This window comes from Durio zibethinus, chromosome 2 (genome assembly GCF_047325235.1).
Source record: "Durio zibethinus cultivar Kanyao isolate XHJ-2024 chromosome 2, ASM4732523v1, whole genome shotgun sequence".
Lineage (NCBI taxonomy): Eukaryota > Viridiplantae > Streptophyta > Magnoliopsida > Malvales > Malvaceae > Durio > Durio zibethinus.
This window is the reverse complement of record NC_143163.1, coordinates 7,631,558-7,648,852: the sequence shown is the minus strand read 5'-3', so window position 1 is coordinate 7,648,852 and position 17,295 is coordinate 7,631,558. Positions and strand designations below refer to the sequence as shown.

Here is a 17,295-nt window from a genome sequence, read left to right as displayed (position 1 = left end):
AAATTTAGAACTTAAAATTTAAAATTTTCATTTTTTTTCTGTAGATAATATCATTCATAACAATAAAAGGAAAAAAAAAAAAGAAGAATGAGGATAACAAACCACCTTCTTCTAAGTCCTGAGTTAAATTAGCATTTGCAATCATTTTTTATATTTTATTTTTTTAATTTCAAATTTTTAAAATTTGTAGTTTCAAAATTTTAATTTTATAATTGAAAATTGAAATTTTTTTTTAAAATTTTTAGCCACAACTTGCACTCACATGATAAATGACATGAAAATTTCTTGTCACGTAAACACTTATTAGTTATTAGTGAACAGTAAAAGGCACTTTTGTTAAGTGTGTTAATTTGTAAATAACTATAAATTCAGGTACTTATTTATAAATTTTTATTTTTTAAATATTAAATTGATAAAAATGGTATATTCAAATACAAATATGTATTTGAACTCTTCTTAGGGTTTATTATTATTGTTGTATGTTATAGATTCTTCTTTTTTCTTATAATCTGGCCTGAGTAAGCATCTGTGGGGGCAGAACAGGGGAGTGCTCGGTGGAGTTTCAGATCCTTCTTGGAGTCCAACCGAGCGCCAATATCAATTTGAATTGAGACATGGAGACAGAGAAGAAACAGTCATCAGCCGTATCTGATATGGGAGCTTGGGCTATGAACGTTATCAGCTCTGTTGGCCTTATCATGGCCAACAAGCAACTCATGTCCCCTAGCGGTTATGCCTTCGTCTTTGGTCAGTTGCTTTTGTTCAACTTTTTCTAATTTTTCTACCTATTTGTTTCTACATTCTTAAGTTCTTCCTTCGTTTATCTTAGATCTGGAAACTTTTACCTCAATCTCCGTTCTTTGTTTTCTAATCTTTGGCAGATCCCATGAATGTTATATCATTATCTTCACTGAATTTCTTGAAAGTTTGATTTGCTGATTCTTATCTCTTGGATTCTTACGCCTAAATGAGATTCTGGGAAAAATGGATTTTTGAAATGCAATTACTTTTGATAGGCTCCATTGATCTTTTTTTTTTTTTTTTTCCTTTAATCTTCTTTCGTTTTTCAGCGTCGGCTTTGCTTTAACTTGGACCATGAATTCTGGAACTCTAAATGCAGATCTTATCCGCATTTAAGGGAGCTAAAAGTCCATCTTTACTCAAAACAAAAAACAGAGAGGATGGTGGCTGTCTATGCCAACCTTTTGGGCACATCTCCTCTCCAGATTGAGATGCCACCCAATCTGCCTTCTTGTATGCTTTCCCTCTTATCTAACTAAACCTCTTTTTTTCAGCAATTGTGTAAGATCGTGGATGAAAGGCTTTATCAGGCTAGAAAACAAAACAATTTCTCTGTGTCAGTTTCAGAGATAACCTTCTGGAATTTTTTTGTAGCAACAGCTTTACAACTTCACCTCTTGACCCCGTTTCCATCTATCAACTCTCCCTGGTTGTTTGTTGCGAATGCCCCACAACCATACCTTCCTTGATTCTTGGCATAAAGCACCATTCTTCAGCTGGACAATTCTACACCTCTGGAACCCCTTGATTCCGTTTGATCCCGTTTCACTGCCTACATCTGAATTATATTGTGCACCTTTTCTTTCTCTATTTTTAAACCATAACTGCCTTCCATCCACATGTCCCAGTCCACTACATGTTAGGAGCATGTGCTCAACTGTTTCTTCTTCCTGCTGACAATACCTAACAAGTAGGATTATCATTTATCTGTACACTTTGTTTTCCATATATTGCTCTTTGTGGGAATAACATCTGTACAAACTCTCCAAAGAAATACCTTGATCTTGATAGGCACCTTCATACTCCAAATCTCTTTCCGTACTCAGCTGCTAATTATACTGTAACTAGTAGGTTGTTGTTAACCTGCTCAATCTCCTTCCACATGACTGTGTCTCCAGATCTTACTATGTATAATCCGTCTTCAGTATGAGGCCACACCATTTCAACAGAACCACTTTGATGACTGATAGAAATCTGTAGTATTGCTTCCTTTGCTTCAATAATAGGACACTCCCATGTTTAAAGCAGTATGTTTTTCTGTAACTTTTGGACAACCTAGTCTATGCTTCTGCTTGAAATCTTCTTTGAGTTTTGTCCGTTAACTTCAAAAGTTTTGAAGGAATGTTGAGTTGAGATGACTATTGATTTTCCAGAATCTTAATGATATTTTTGTATTCAACCTGAAAGTTCAAATTAATCTCTGAAAATGAAATTAATATATACTTCATCCAAATTTATCAAATCTGAGGAAGGAACTACATATATATATATATATATATATATATATATATATATATACACACGTATATATATATTTTGCTGATATTGTATTTTTTTAACACTTCATAGTAGTTTGGCCATCTGAACTGGTATTGTCAACTGTTAGCCAGTGGTCAGACTGGAAGGCAGTAGATTTAAGTCCTTTCTGTGTGTGTGTGTGTGTGTAAATCTAAGAACATTTCCTGCTTTTACAGCAACAACGTTAACTGGGTTCCACTTTTGTACGACTGCCTTAATTGGTTTGGTGTCAAATGCCACTGGTTACACAACAAAAAAACATGTTCCATTGTGGGAGCTTCTTTGGTTCTCAATTGTTGCCAATACTTCAATCACCGGGATGAACTTAAGCCTCATGTTGAATTCAGTTGGATTTTATCAGGTAAATGACTTTTAATAAATGCTATAGCAAAAAAGAAAAAAAAAGTAAATAGTACCATGTTTCTTTACTATTTGCATAATGAATATTCCAGCTATGATCTTCATCATTGTCATTATGATTTAGATTTCAAAGATAATCCTCATTTTAATCATTATAATACAGATTTCAAAGCTAAGTATGATTCCAGTTGTTTGTGTAATGGAATGGATCCTCCACAATAAACAATACTCAAGCAAAGTCAAGATTGCAGTCATTGTGGTGGTTGTTGGTGTGGGTGTTTGTACAGTCACTGATGTAAAAGTTAACGCACAAGGATTTCTTTGCGCCTGTATAGCTGTCCTCTCTACCTCCTTACAACAAATTGTAAGCATTCTCATTCTACATTTCTTTGTTCTGCTTGAAAGCATTTCTCATTTACTCCTTCAATCACCTTATGATTAAAGTTTTAATAATCACCCTCTGATTCTTTTTGCCCTATTGATCATCCATATTTGTGGGAACAGTCAATTGGCTCCTTACAGAAGAAGTACTCAATAGGCTCTTTTGAATTGCTTAGTCAAACAGCTCCAATCCAAGCTCTATCTCTTTTGTTGCTTGGTCCATTCATTGACTACTTCCTCACTGGCAAATTACTGGCAAGTTATAAGTTTTCCTCAGCTGCATTTGTAAGTACTTCTTGTCTCTTGAAAATAAGGCATCCATTTTCACACATTTATATATATACTATATGGTACTAGGAGTCTAAGAACAAGGAAAATACTAATGTGGCTATGAAATGGGTGTTTGGGAAAAATGTGCAGTTTTTCATACTACTGTCATGCTCCTTAGCAGTATTCTGCAATATAAGCCAGTATCTGTGCATCGGACGATTCTCAGCCGTCTCTTTCCAGGTTCTAGGCCACATGAAAACAGTTTGTGTTTTGACATTGGGATGGCTACTCTTTGATTCAGAGCTGACACTGAAAAATATACTTGGGATGGCCATTGCTGTCCTTGGCATGGTAGTATACAGTTGGGCAGTTGAGGCTGACAAGAAAACTGATTCCAAGGTTATACCGTTACCATACCGGAAAGATTCTTCTTCTTCAGAAGATATTAAACTATTGATGCAGCAAGTTAACGGGTCTTCTCCACTCGAGGATGTTGAGCTTGGCAAATCTCAAGGATAGATTTGTATATTTTGCCAAAAAAATTGATTTGGTTCCGTATTTTTAGCACTGGGTTACCCGGTTGTACAAAATGTTCGATTTATTGTGTTACTAAAATTTTTTCCATATGTTTTTGATTTTTCATTGTAGTAAATTCATTCTGGGATAAGATATTTTCTGATTTTTTACTTGTTGCCTCAACATTTTTCTCGCAACTATTTATTTCATATTAACATGATGATAATTTATTAAGTTAATCTAATTTTGAATTCACCTATAATTTATTCCATAATTTTATTTACAAAGGTTGAAAGGCAAGGATCAATTGTTTCCCAATAGTAAATAAAAATATAAATATATGTGAAGTACCTTGATCGGCTTTAGCCTAGAACATAACTGCATAACAAACAAATGGAGTCCAAGAATGAAGCCCAAAATTTAAAACCGTTCACTAGCGGATGAGTTTGGTTGATATTTTTATTTTATTGTTATTTTTCATTTTTTTATTAAAAATAAATATTTAAAGTATCAATCAAATAAATTTTAATAATTTATATTTTATTATATACGTATTTATATAAGCATGAATTTTGAAATTTGTAGGTGAAAATATAATTTTTTATCTCTAAATATAATTTTAAAACCTTCAGAATTCAAATTAAAAAAAGTATTCTAAAATTTAAAGGATAAATTAGGAATATCATTTAGTAAAAAACATTATAAATTTACATAGAAAAATATGTTTAAAAAACATGCAAAATAAAATAAAATAAAAACATTAAAAATATATAAAATAATTTTAAATATATATTTTAAAATTATGCTTAAATGGGTAACTAAAACATGAGTTTAATATTTAAAGATGTTTAGTTCACATAGAATTGTTCATTAATCGAGTCGGGTCATATTTAGATCAGGTTTATATTTAATATTAATAATTTATATATTTATTTAAAATCAGTCCAATTCGAAATTTTGAGTTTCAAAATTTTTTCAAATTCTATTAAAATTAAAAAAAATAAATTTTAATATCATCTATTAAACTTAATTTATATAATAAAATTTTTAAAAAATATGATTAAAATAAGTTTTATAGGATTATATTAAATTCATTTTTATACAAATTGAAAATAAAAATTATATATAAAAATTAAAAAATAAGATTATATAAAAATAAAAATTAAGTTTAATAAAATATATAATTTTTAATTTTAATTTATATATATATGAATTAATTTATATGTAATTCACGTATATATAAAAATAAAAAATTTATATATAGGAATTCGGATCTAGTTGGCTCGAACTAGAGTTTTATAATTTTTTGTTTAATGTCTGATAAAAAATTTAAACGGACTTAAAAATTATATCCAAACTCATTTAATATGATTTAATTTTTTTAAAATTTGAATAAATAATTCAATTCTTGAATAGATCTAGATTGATTTTAATTTGGGCTGATCTATGAAATAGAATTATTATATTATAATAATTATTTATGTAAGGTTTAAAATTCATTTGAAGTTTTTTTTATATAAAAAATTGGATTTATGAACTAATCTAATTTAATTGTAATGTGGTGATAAAAATAATTATAGTAAAATACAAAAAAAGAAAACATTACCATAAATCTTGTAAGGTTGCCTTAGGAGTCTTTGAAGAGACAGAACAAAATATACACAACCAGTCACCAGTCGGTTAGTCACTTATGAACTTGGTAGTTACTGATTAACTAAACTATTTTAAAGTAGTTGTTATAAGTCATCAAAGTTACGCATTTGGATGAGTGAAGAATATGGATTGCGCGCTTCGTTTGCCCACGTCACTACTTCTTTCTCCTCTTCCCTTCTCCTCCCCGTTTCCACTCTGCAAAACCCCGCCTTTTCCTTTCAAGAACAACCGCTTCCCTGTCTCCTCCTTTTCCATCACCATTTCCAATCAAAATCGACGCTCCAGATTCATACCTGCTGCCTTACCCGACTCCGCGGACGAGCAAACCCTCGTGGGCCTCCCCGCCGAAGATGGTGCGGGCGACGAGAATAATTTCGACAATTCCCGGGTGATCATATCGGCTTGCTTGGTCGGCGTCTTTACGGGAATCGGCGTTGTTTTATTCAACAACGGCGTGCGTGAGATTCGCGACTTTTTCTGGGACGGGATTCCTTATAGAGGTGCTTCCTGGTTACGAGAGGAGCCCCTCGACTCGGTTTGGACACGTGTCATTTTAGTGCCTGCATGCGGCGGTTTAATCGTTAGTGTCTTGAACGCTGCTAGAGACGCCGTTTCGGAAGCTAGTTATAATGCCAAAAGTGCGTTGGGTTCTTTTTTGAAAGCGGTTGCGGCTTGTGTCACTCTGGGGACTGGTAATTCCTTAGGACCCGAAGGTCCAAGCGTCGAGATTGGTTCGTCCATTGCTAAAGAAATTCATTCTCTTTTGGACAAAAATCCTCAAACCAAGCTCTCTCTTTTGGCTGCTGGCTCAGCTGCTGGAATCTCTTCCGGTTCGTTTTCTTTACTTTTGCCAATTGAATTTTAAACAGTAATTTGTTGGAATTGAATCTCTTTAATTAAGTTACTTTGTTCTGTATGTATCTTCAGGTTTCAACGCGGCCGTTGCGGGTTGCTTTTTCGCTGTCGAGTCAGTTTTATGGCCATCATCGCCAGCGGATTCATCAGTGTCTCTTACTAACACAACTTCAATGGTTATTCTTAGCGCAGTTATAGCTTCCGTGATCTCTGAAGTTGGTCTTGGTTTTGAACCTGCCTTTAAGGTTCCTGAGTATGATTTCCGGTCCCCTGGTGGTAAATTTCATAAATTCTCTTCCTCTTTTGAAACTATCAAACCTTTGTTTCTTTCATGTTTCTCATGCTAATTGGATAAAGACTCTTTTTTTACCATTTCTTTTCAGAACTTCCACTTTATCTATTGCTGGGTATACTTTGTGGCTTGGTTTCGTTGACGTTTTCCAAATTGACATCTTACTTATTGGGTGCTGTGGACGATCTTAACAAGGATGTTGGGATACCAAAGCCTATGTTTCCTGTATTTGGGGGACTAACCGTTGGTGTAATAGCCTTGGCATATCCTGAAATTCTATACTGGGGTTTCGAGAATGTAGACATTTTGATAGAATCTCGGCCATTCGTGAAAGGTCTTTCGGGTGATCTCTTGTTTCAGCTGGTGGCAGTCAAGATTATTGCAACCTCTTTGTGCCGGGCCTTTGGGTTAGTAGGAGGGTATTATGCTCCATCACTTTTTATTGGTGCAGCAACTGGGATGGCATATGGGAAATTCATCAGTTTTGCAATTGCTCAGTCTAATCCAGCCATTCACCTTTCCATCTTAGAAGTGGCATCACCACAAGCATATGGCCTGGTAATTTCTGTAAATTGTGGTTAGATGTATTTCTATTTGTAAATGCATATATCAAATTGAAACTGAGAAGTTGTCTATGAAGGAGATTATCATGTTGTGGTTCGGGCTTTTGTTATTCATTTATATATTTGACTCAGAACATGCATATCATTAGGGGTTCTTTAATTTTTTCAAAAATAAGTTTACTAAGAAAATTTCCTATAGCTCAGACTGAGGATGTAGAAAATAGTACCAAAAGCCAGACTAAGGAAAATGAGTGGGGTGAACATGGAAATTTGTCATCATGTCTGTACTGAATGTAAGATGCAAAAGGTGAAAAATGAAACCTCAGGGAGGATAAGCTGGGGTTTAGTACATCAGAGGATGCTTAGGAAAGCCATCAATACTTGAGGTACTTCTGATAGATGATGGTATTGTGCATCTTTGGATGCAAACTATGAGATATACATTCTTTGGAAGTTTTCAAAATTGTTTAATTTTTAAATCAAGTTGAGAATGATTCTCTGCAATTATTAGAAGATGTTTAAATTGAGATGAATTGCAGATAATGGAATGAAAAATTGCAAAACGAGTACTTTTCCTAGAAATTTTAGGATCTGGAGATTATGTTCACCAATCTCGTACATCAGAATAAAATAATAAATCATGATGTGGTTGAGCATTATGAAGCTCCTTTGCAGGTTGGCATGGCTGCAACCCTTGCAGGGGTCTGTCAGGTACCTCTTACTGCAGTTCTGCTTCTTTTTGAGTTGACACAGGATTATCGGATAGTTTTACCTTTACTAGCAGCTGTTGGACTTTCTTCATGGGTTACATCTGGCAAGATGACAAGAAAGGCTGTGAAGGGGACCAAAGCACTCCAAGATGGAAACAGTCGTACGAATCAACAGCCTGAAGCATCAGATAATACAAATGGTCTATCTTCTACTGATACACCACCTGATAAGGCACCTTATTTCAATAACCTTTGTGAATTTGAAAGTTCACTCTGCATTGATGATTCCAGTATTAGAACCAAGGATTTAGAGAAGAGAATTTTTGTTTCAGAAGCCATGAGGACAAGATATGTGACAGTTATGATAAGTACTTTACTTACTGAAGCAGTGAATCTTATGCTTGCGGAAAAGCAGTCTTGTGCAATCATTGTTGACAATGACAACCTTTTACTGGGTTTATTGACACTTACAGATATTCACGAGTTCAGCAAATTTGCAAAAGACAAAAGCTTAGACTCCAAGGTATGGTGCAATCATTTCTTTAAAGTTTAAACTATTAATTATAATTGCAGCATACGGTTTATAGATTTTGCTAGTTCAAGTTTCTTTGAATCAAATGCTTTAACCACTTATGCATGTTGCACATTATGGAAGGGGGGAAAATGGAAAAACACATAAAGATTTACTCAGTTGCTAGGATCTCGTGGAAATTAAGGGTGGAGGAAGTGATGGAAATTCAGAAGGATGTCTCCTATCACGAAAAATACTTAACTAGTGCCCATTGCAACTTAAAATAGATTAAAATAAACTTCAATATAGGATTTTGTCTTTACGGTCATTCTTTTTTTGGGGCACAATAGTAAAGTTGGAAGGGTAATCTACATCTCTACTCAGACTACCTGCCATCCCAACTACTGCAGTTAATACCAAGGGTCATCTTTACAATCAATTGGTACTGTGAGATATATCTGAAGCTGCATGCTTCACTATTTCTTGAAATCACCATCTTTGGTGTACATCCATACCAAAGATGTGTTAAAGTGACAACACTGTTTGTGTAATTTGAACCCAGATGGATTCCAATTCATTTCTATGATTCTTTCACCACCAAGTGACTCCCCTATTACCCTGCACTGAAGGTGTAAGCCTGCTATCTTTGACTAATTGATAATCCCTGCTACAGTTGCTTTTGGTATCTGAAATATGTTCACCAGATGGTGCAAAATGTAAAGTGCCATGGGCAGCTACACCTACCATGGATATTCTGTCTGCTGAAATGATCATGAATAAATATGGTCTGAGTCAAGTTCCAGTTATGTCTGAGCATGTTAAAGGCTGCCAAGGACGTCCAATTGGCCTTCTGGACAGAGAATGTATCAGTCTAACTTGCAGGTTTGTTACTAAATCTCTGGTCTGCTTCTGATGTATCTCTTTTAACTATTACATTGATTATCGTAATGGAAGTTCACTGACTCTTTAATAGGCTAACCATAGACATATTTGTAAATTAGCCTTATGATCTGCATATGGCCATGTTTTATAGTGGCATATTCATGATATAACCCTTTCTTTCCCATGCTTTGACTTGTGGCAATGGTTTAGACTATTGTATCCTTAAAGTGCAGAGTGGCAGTAGAATGAGAGAATTGCTGCTTTTAAATTTTATATTTAGATGGCAAAATAATCATGTATAATAAAATCAAACTCTTAAAGGAAAGGAGTGGTTAAAGTTGGGGTTTCAAAACTCGTCTTGTATAATAAAACTGTCTAAATTGATTCAGTGGCCTTGTATGTTTCCACTTTCAGTTTCTTATTTGTACTACTGACCTGGTTTCGTCTTTATTGTGTATATGCCTTTATGGGCTCCTGGCTGGCGGGTGGTTTTTCTATTGTAGAGCTTTAGCTACAAGAGAATCTCTTGAATTTGACACGGTAAAGGCAGTTGTGAAATGAGGATGAAGCCTGCCCTCACACATGATACGAGACGAGAGAGTAATTGACATGACAGATTTTGTCCTAGCCAGGGAAAGGTAATTTGTCTATGTATGGATCAATCTCCTTTCTTAAATAGCCTCATTGGAAGCTAAATCACCCCAGATAAACATTGGGAGCTGAGATTTGATCCCAGCTGTCCTGTGCATGGATGGAACAACTGGAAGGTTTCTTTTGTTTCAAGCAGGGTTACGAGTAGCTTGCAAAACTGTTCAACAGTTCATAATTGAAAAGGTGGAAAATTTTGCAAGCTGGTGCCACAGACAAACAGGAAAAGAGAATTTGTTCAAATAGGAGTGTTACATGAGGTATCATAGTTTTGTTCGAAAAGTTTTATTCTTATATATTAGCTCTTCATTTGTGATTTCTCTAACTTACACTAGTAGAGGCGGTTATACTCCAATAGTTATATACTTTGTCTTGCATTGGTATAAAGCATTCCATCTAGCACAATTTAGGTTGCTTCTGATATCAGATGATATTAATTTTTTTTAGCCTTTTCGATGGATGACATGATCTTTGTATTTATAGGAAGCAAAACAAAACAAAACAAATTAGTTGTAGACCCGTACGGATGGTAGATCCTCCATTTTGACATTCTGTTTAAACAAAATGTAGAAGGGTAAGATGCACTTTTCAAAAGTAAACTAGAAATTTGGCCTACGCTTAAAAAAATTTTTATCTAATTTTTTCTAATTAGGTGAAATACCAGCAAATTGTCGCTGGTTAAATTTTTAGTTTTACCATCTTTATTTACCAATTTTTTTAAAAAATTATCTAATTAAAAAAAAAAAAAACAAAAGATCAAATCATATAAGAATGACATTACAAAAACATCCAAGTATATACACAAATATATTTTTAAAAATCATCAAATTTAAAATATAAATGTGTCGTATTTTTAGTATCAAATAAGTTTTACAAAAAAAATTATCTACAAGAATATTTATCAAATATTTTTTAAATTTAAAAATGGGAAAAATAAATAAAATAAATAAAAAAATAAAAAAGAAAAATTGATATAAGGAGTCACAAATATTAAAAATAAATATGTAAGAAATATATACTTTTATAATTTTAAATACATTCACAAACTAATTTTTAAAAAAAAGTTAAAAAGGCCCAAAAAAATAAAAAAAGAAAATGATTTATACATAAAAAAGAAAACTTTAAATGACAGTGATAACCCCAAAGAATCGTATTGTTGATCGTGTTGTACTCAAGTGGGTCTCAAAAAAATTGATTTTTAAAAAAAGCTTTATTAAATATTTTTTATTTAAAAAGAAAAAAATTAAAAAGGATTAAAAAACGAAAAAATTGATATAAGTGGGTATTATATTTAAAAATATAATTTTTTAAAAAAAATATATTTTTTATAATTTAAAATCAATATTTATTAAATATTTTAAAAGTAAAAGGAAAAAATCTAAAAAAAACTAAAAAGCAAAAAAAAAAAAAAAAAGAGTGTGACACGTCTTAGCCCAGACGGTCAGTACTATGACCCTACATTACCAAAATTTAGTTATTAGACAGTAGGTTTTATGTTAAAAATATTATATTCAAATATGTGTTTAATATACTATTTTTTTTATCTAAAAAAGTAGTCCAAAATGATAAATTAAAAAAAATATTAAATTTATATATATTAAACTTATTTATTTCTATTTACTAATGACAGAAAATCCTTCAATTTTTTTATTTAATTATATATTAATCTAATCCTTTAGTTCAAACTTTTTTTTCACCAAAAACTTCTTCTGTCACCTTAAAATCAGTAAATAAAAAAATTTATGAATCCAAAAAAATTGTTACCTTCATAGATATATTTGATTTACCAAAAAAAATTTATAAATATATATAATTTTAGGAATTTTTAATTTTTTAATTATGTTTTTAATTATTTTTATTAAAGAATAAAATGATCATTATATAATATAAAAGAGATAAATTAGTTATAGTAAATATTAAACATATGTAAGCAAATAAACTGATTAAAAATATAATTTTTTTTTTAAAAAAGAACCAATTAAAAAAGTTAAAAAAAAAACTTGTCAACACACAATTGAGATTGCTTTCGATATCTATAATCTATAAAATAAATAAAATTGTTCCCTTAACTTTTGTTGTTTTAATTTGCTCAACACCTCTTTAGTGTTATAAAGAAAATTGAAAGATAAATTTGGGAAGAAAAAAACTAAAACTTCTCCATAAACATTTTCATTTTTTTTTGTATGATTTCATTTTTGTTGAAATAAATCAATGTTAAAGCTATCCAGAAGCTTCTATAGATGGATGATTATGAAAACCAAAAAGAAAGAGAAGGGAATGGAAAAAAGGGGAAACAACACAAAAGGGATAGGATTATTAACCAACATCGACAAAAACTGCAATCGGTGTTGAATGACTAAATTGAGAGGTAGTTTCTTTTAATTAATTGGATAGGCAATATAAGGGTTTTTATTGTCTTTTTTTGGTTAGATGAAAAGTGATCAAGAATTGAAAGAGATGTCACGTGTGCTTGAGGTTATAAAAGCTTATACAATGGTAGGATCGAAGCACATAAAGCTTATCTTTGCAAATTGAAATTACATATGTGTTTTCCCTCTTGATATTTGATTCTTAATTTTGTTTTGTCTAATTATTTGTTTTGGTTTACATGATAACATATTTGGGTATGTGTCTATTTTAGCTTTGGATGATTCAAACCTAAGGCATACACTTACACTATATCTTTTAGGTAGAATAGACCAGGTACATTAATGTATTTTCACTTAGTAAATTTGTAAAGTTAATTGAAATCGGTGATATCAATTCTCTGATTTATAGTATAATATTTAGCTTTCTTTTTCAGTGTGCTTATAATTTTGCAAAGTAAAAAAAAACCCTCATCCGTGGGGAAGCCATTGGAAGGTAAAGGCATGACAACTCTTTGGTCTTTGCTTTAGCATGTGACTAGGTAATATAAAACTCATATTGATTTTTATGACTAGATGTTACTTTATATGTTTAGATTGATTATTTTATCTTTATATAATGATTAAACAACAGATTAGTAGCGTTAAAATGTTTTCGGTAGCACATAAAAGTTAAAAATCAGTATAATAGAAAATTTAGAAAAAAATAAGCCATACTATAATTACTCAAATAATGGTTGGATGATAATTACTAATATGATCATTTTTAAAGAAGATTAAGGAATGGTGTGTGATGATAAACCATTTCTTCTTCCAAAACTTCTAACCAATCCCTATAAGTTTAACACAAACTTATAAAATAATTTTAGATAAGCTATACTGATAATTGAATGAAAGTAGTATTTAAAAAAAATTGCTTTGTTTAGTGAGTAAAAGGTGCCAAAAAAAAGCTTAAGCTAAAATTTGGATTTAAATACTACAAGACATGACTCTTTTATATGATGTTATAGAAATGTAAGTAATTGTGTTATGTGCCTGTGAGATTGTGAATTGTACCTCAATTTCATTTTAAAAGTTAATATTTACTGAAGGTTGCTATCGTTTATTCAACTACTGAGTATATTAAGAAATCAAAATTTTTAGTTATTTTGGCCATTTTTAGTTGTTAAATTTCATGATATTGGGTGTTTAAAGTTTGTAAAATGCTACTTAACTATTATTGTATGGGAGTTGAATAATTCAATACATAGTTTACTTTATTAAAATTTTTAATATAATATCAACTTAATTTTTTTTTTTTGTGATATTTTCAATGACAATTCCTTTGTGCTTTATTGATTCCGATTTGCTTGTTGATTTGTTACACAAAATGATGGTTGTAAGGTAAAGTTTTCTAAAATTGTTCTTTACAATAATGTACTTTTGTTGGTTCATTCTTTTAATTGAAATTCAATGATGTCTATTGATCTTGGCAAGAGTTTGTTAGTTTGGAAGGAATCATTTATTTTTAATTTAATTTAGAGATATATAGTACGGCAATTAAATTTTCATTATCTATAGAAATAGCAACCTTATTGTTTGTCTTTGAAAATGTCAAGGTATTTAAGATTTTAAACAACTTATGATCAAATGTAGTTAAACTTTATAATATTGTTTAATGAATAATGTTTTTGCTTGTAGATTAATTTTGACATTAAAGCACAGGCTTGAGAAAAAAGTATAGATGAACTTGCTAGATAAAGAGATAAAGAGTAAACAAGAAATAATATTTTATATCTCTTCAATTTCTTTTATTCCCTTATTATTTTTATTTTTATATAAAATTTTGCACTTTAAGATTTTTTCATAGTTGGTAAATTAATCTATTTTTTAATTTTTGTTGATTATAATTAATTATTTATGTATGATTAGTGAAAATTTATACATTTTTTGCTAATATTTCTTAACAAATTTATGTTCACTTTTTTTCACTTGAAATTTATTAACTATGACGATTAAATCCCACAGTGAAGCGCAAGCCTCCTTTTTAAAGACTAAATTAGCTTTCATTCTTTTTTTGTTTGCAAATGAAAAACCCTAATTGTCTACCATGTTTACCTTCTTTAGCCCACTCCGTTGGTTTTAATTTTTTTTTGTTTGCAAGAGGAGATTGGGGATTATTTTTATTAGGCATCCTCCTTTCAGCCAAAATTTCTCCAACTAATATTTAAGGAGACTTTGCTCATTTTTTTCCCTATAAATTTTCTTTATAAGGGCCAATTTCTATACCAACCCACCCATGCAAAGACCAGGCCACTAATACCAAGAATCACAGCATGGTTGCATAATGGATTGGGTCTATATTTGCAATTACAATAATTAAATTAGCAAATATAATTTGCAATATAATTTATCTATATGCTATAGTGTTGAGAGATAATCTTAAGACGTTTGAATAAAATGTGCCTAAAAAAGGCTATGGTTGGTAGGTATATAAGGTAAACTTTTTTACCATAATGTAGGTATATAAGGTAAACCTTTTTGTCATAATGTATTTAGCTTTGGTCTATAGCTTAAAGTGCTAATCCACATATGTATCAACATTTGAGCTTTTATAAGCTGTATATCTACAAAATTAACTTCTGTAATTCTTTTACACACACACACACACACACACACACACATATATATAAAAGCTTTTGTGGGTTTTACTTTCTTTTTATGCTTGATCGATTAGATTGTGAATCATATAATTAGAAAATTATTGCTGAAAGCAAGAAGATAAAGATGTTGAGTGATTGGATAGTTTTGCTTGATATGAGAATTTATATTTCTATTATTAATTCTATTTTTTAAATTGTTTTGGCTTGAAGATAATGTCGGATTGTCTTTTTTATTTTGAGGCTTCCATTTTGAGATGAGTTTATTCCATAGATATATATTTTTTTGTCTTAAAAGTTGATGAAAGAGGTGTTTCTTAAAATGCTTATTTGAATATCATCACATTTTAAGGTTTTAGTTTTTTCTAAGACAAGTAGCGTACACAAAGGGTTGTTGCCATGCTATGATTAATGGTGGAGGTATACAACATTGATGTTTAATTTAAATGCTTATAGTATAGGTTGCTTCCTTGCCTTTAAACCAAATTACTTATTACCAAATGTCTTTAAACTTACTCTTTAAAAAAACTATTGTAATAAAAAGGTGTTACTTTTTTAATGTATCTGACATAGTTCTTTCGATTCTTGAAAATGAAAAGTCTCAGGGCTTATGGTTTACACTGAAAGAAGGTAGCCATTATCGATTGAAGTTCTCCTTTCAAATTGGCAACAACATTATATCTAGCCTTAGAAGTGAGCTTGGTAAGGTAATTTTTTTCTTTTATCAATTTCTATGAAGTTAGCTTGATTGCATTATGGCAACACTTAAATTAGTAATTTTAGGATTTTTTGTCATTTAAGTTACAAAATTTAAGAGTAATTATTTGATTCCATTTCAATAAAGCATAGTCCTAATTTAAAAGGAATCAAAGACACGAAAAAGGATTTATGAGGTATTAATTGGGGTTAAATGTTGTTGTAATAGAGAATCTGACTAATAGCATATTGGTTTCAAGGTTTTAAGGATGAGATTTTTATAATTATTTGATATTCAAGTATGCCTTTGAAGGAATTCATTGGATATATTCAATAAAAATAATTAAAAATTATGAAATTTGGTTTAAAATGAAAAAAAGAAAAAGAGTTTATTGATTATATTTTTTATTTTTAAGGTGTGAACATGATAAAGTCTTTTAGTGAATCTGAAATGTAACTTTAAAAGTTTAGTCCCATGGGTGAGCATCTATAGCCAACAACAATTTTAGTTAATAATTCACAATTATCTTTCTATGGACTAAATAATTTATTCATTTTTTAGAATAATTATTCCTTTAAATTTTCAAATTGTTGTGATAGATTTTAAGAAGCCGATAAGGAGATAATGTAAAAATGTAAGCTTTTTGAATACTTCTTTGGCATCAACCATATCTAATTTTTGTTTTTCATGTTTGATTTGTTCTTTTACCTTTAACTACAATATTAGTGTTTGTCAATCCCTTTTCGCATACTTTTGAAAAGCTCCACCATCATTTAATTTATTTATCTTTTTTTTTTAAATTTTTTTTGAATTTTTTCTAAGTATTTGTGATCAATATTTTCATAATATTTTGATGGTGTGTTATGGTTAGAAAATAGATTAATAACTTGGAAAGAAATATAAGTTGCCAAAGTTTCAAAAAAAAAAAACCCAAAAAATATTAACAGATTTCAAAAAACCTTATAACGAAAATTAAATGATAGAACTTTTTATTTAAAACAAATAGCAACTTTGAAATTATAAATTTAAGCAGTATATAGTTCTTGAATAAAAAGATTTAGAGTTATATAGTCTCAAATCTAGATAGATTTAAAATTTGTATAGCACAGATGAATGGTTTGATTTAGAGTTTGTAAAATTTTTAAATAGATAGATCTAAAGATGTGTAATCTCAAATCTTAAATTATTTTAATTTTAAGTATTAATATTTCGTTATATTCTATTATCTTTTGAATTTGATATTAAAAAATATATTTTTATAAATCTCCGTAAACTTTGCATAACGTAGCATGGATCTACATTCTAATATTCTAATAAGTATGAAAGTAGACAAGATTGAAAGAACAAGCAAGCCAAATTTTTATGCATGACTTTGCTCCACATCTCCAACAATAAAGTGATTTGCTTTTTTATTGCATCGACATTATTGTTCAAATCTACCAAAATAAAAAAGTCTTAAAGATATTAATTATTTGATTCCAATTTACTTAAACTTTTATTTTATGTTTATTGATTTTTCATTGGAAATTAGCTTATATATTTCTCTAGAACGAAAGTTGATCATGGAATATATGAATGAAGAAGAAATCATAAATACATACCAAAAACCCTTTGAATTTAAAATCTTTTTATA

At 30.3% G+C, this 17,295-nt stretch overlaps 2 protein-coding genes across 8 annotated transcripts; both read left to right on the top strand.

Moving 5' to 3' along the window:
* Positions 1–429: 429 nt before the first annotated feature.
* On the top strand, positions 430–4,016 carry LOC111309177 (UDP-rhamnose/UDP-galactose transporter 2-like). The gene is made up of 5 exons (XM_022908121.2): positions 430–747; positions 2,496–2,680; positions 2,843–3,043; positions 3,184–3,345; positions 3,481–4,016. Exons 1-5 carry the CDS (start codon positions 615–617, stop codon positions 3,847–3,849), a joined length of 1,050 nt encoding a protein of 349 aa, XP_022763856.2. The 5' UTR covers positions 430–614; the 3' UTR covers positions 3,850–4,016.
* A 1,596-nt stretch (positions 4,017–5,612) lies between these two features.
* CLC-E (chloride channel E) lies at positions 5,613–10,385 on the top strand. Of its 7 annotated transcripts, none has more exons than XR_016330622.1 (7): positions 5,613–6,329; positions 6,427–6,630; positions 6,738–7,204; positions 7,885–8,277; positions 8,393–8,442; positions 9,104–9,312; positions 9,824–10,385. XR_016330622.1 is itself a non-coding variant. In XM_022908113.2 (6 exons), the coding sequence occupies exons 1-6, from the start codon at positions 5,624–5,626 to the stop codon at positions 9,840–9,842; spliced, it is 2,163 nt and encodes a 720-aa protein (XP_022763848.2). In that variant the 5' UTR covers positions 5,613–5,623; the 3' UTR covers positions 9,843–10,385. The 7 variants fall into 7 exon arrangements, 4 of the variants coding, with proteins under 4 accessions (XP_022763848.2, XP_022763847.2, XP_022763855.2 ...); XR_002692374.2 differs by having other exon boundaries at positions 7,885–8,442; positions 9,816–9,950; positions 10,100–10,385; XR_016330618.1 differs by having other exon boundaries at positions 7,885–8,442; positions 9,824–9,950; positions 10,100–10,285.
* The last annotated feature ends 6,910 nt before the right edge of the window (positions 10,386–17,295 follow it).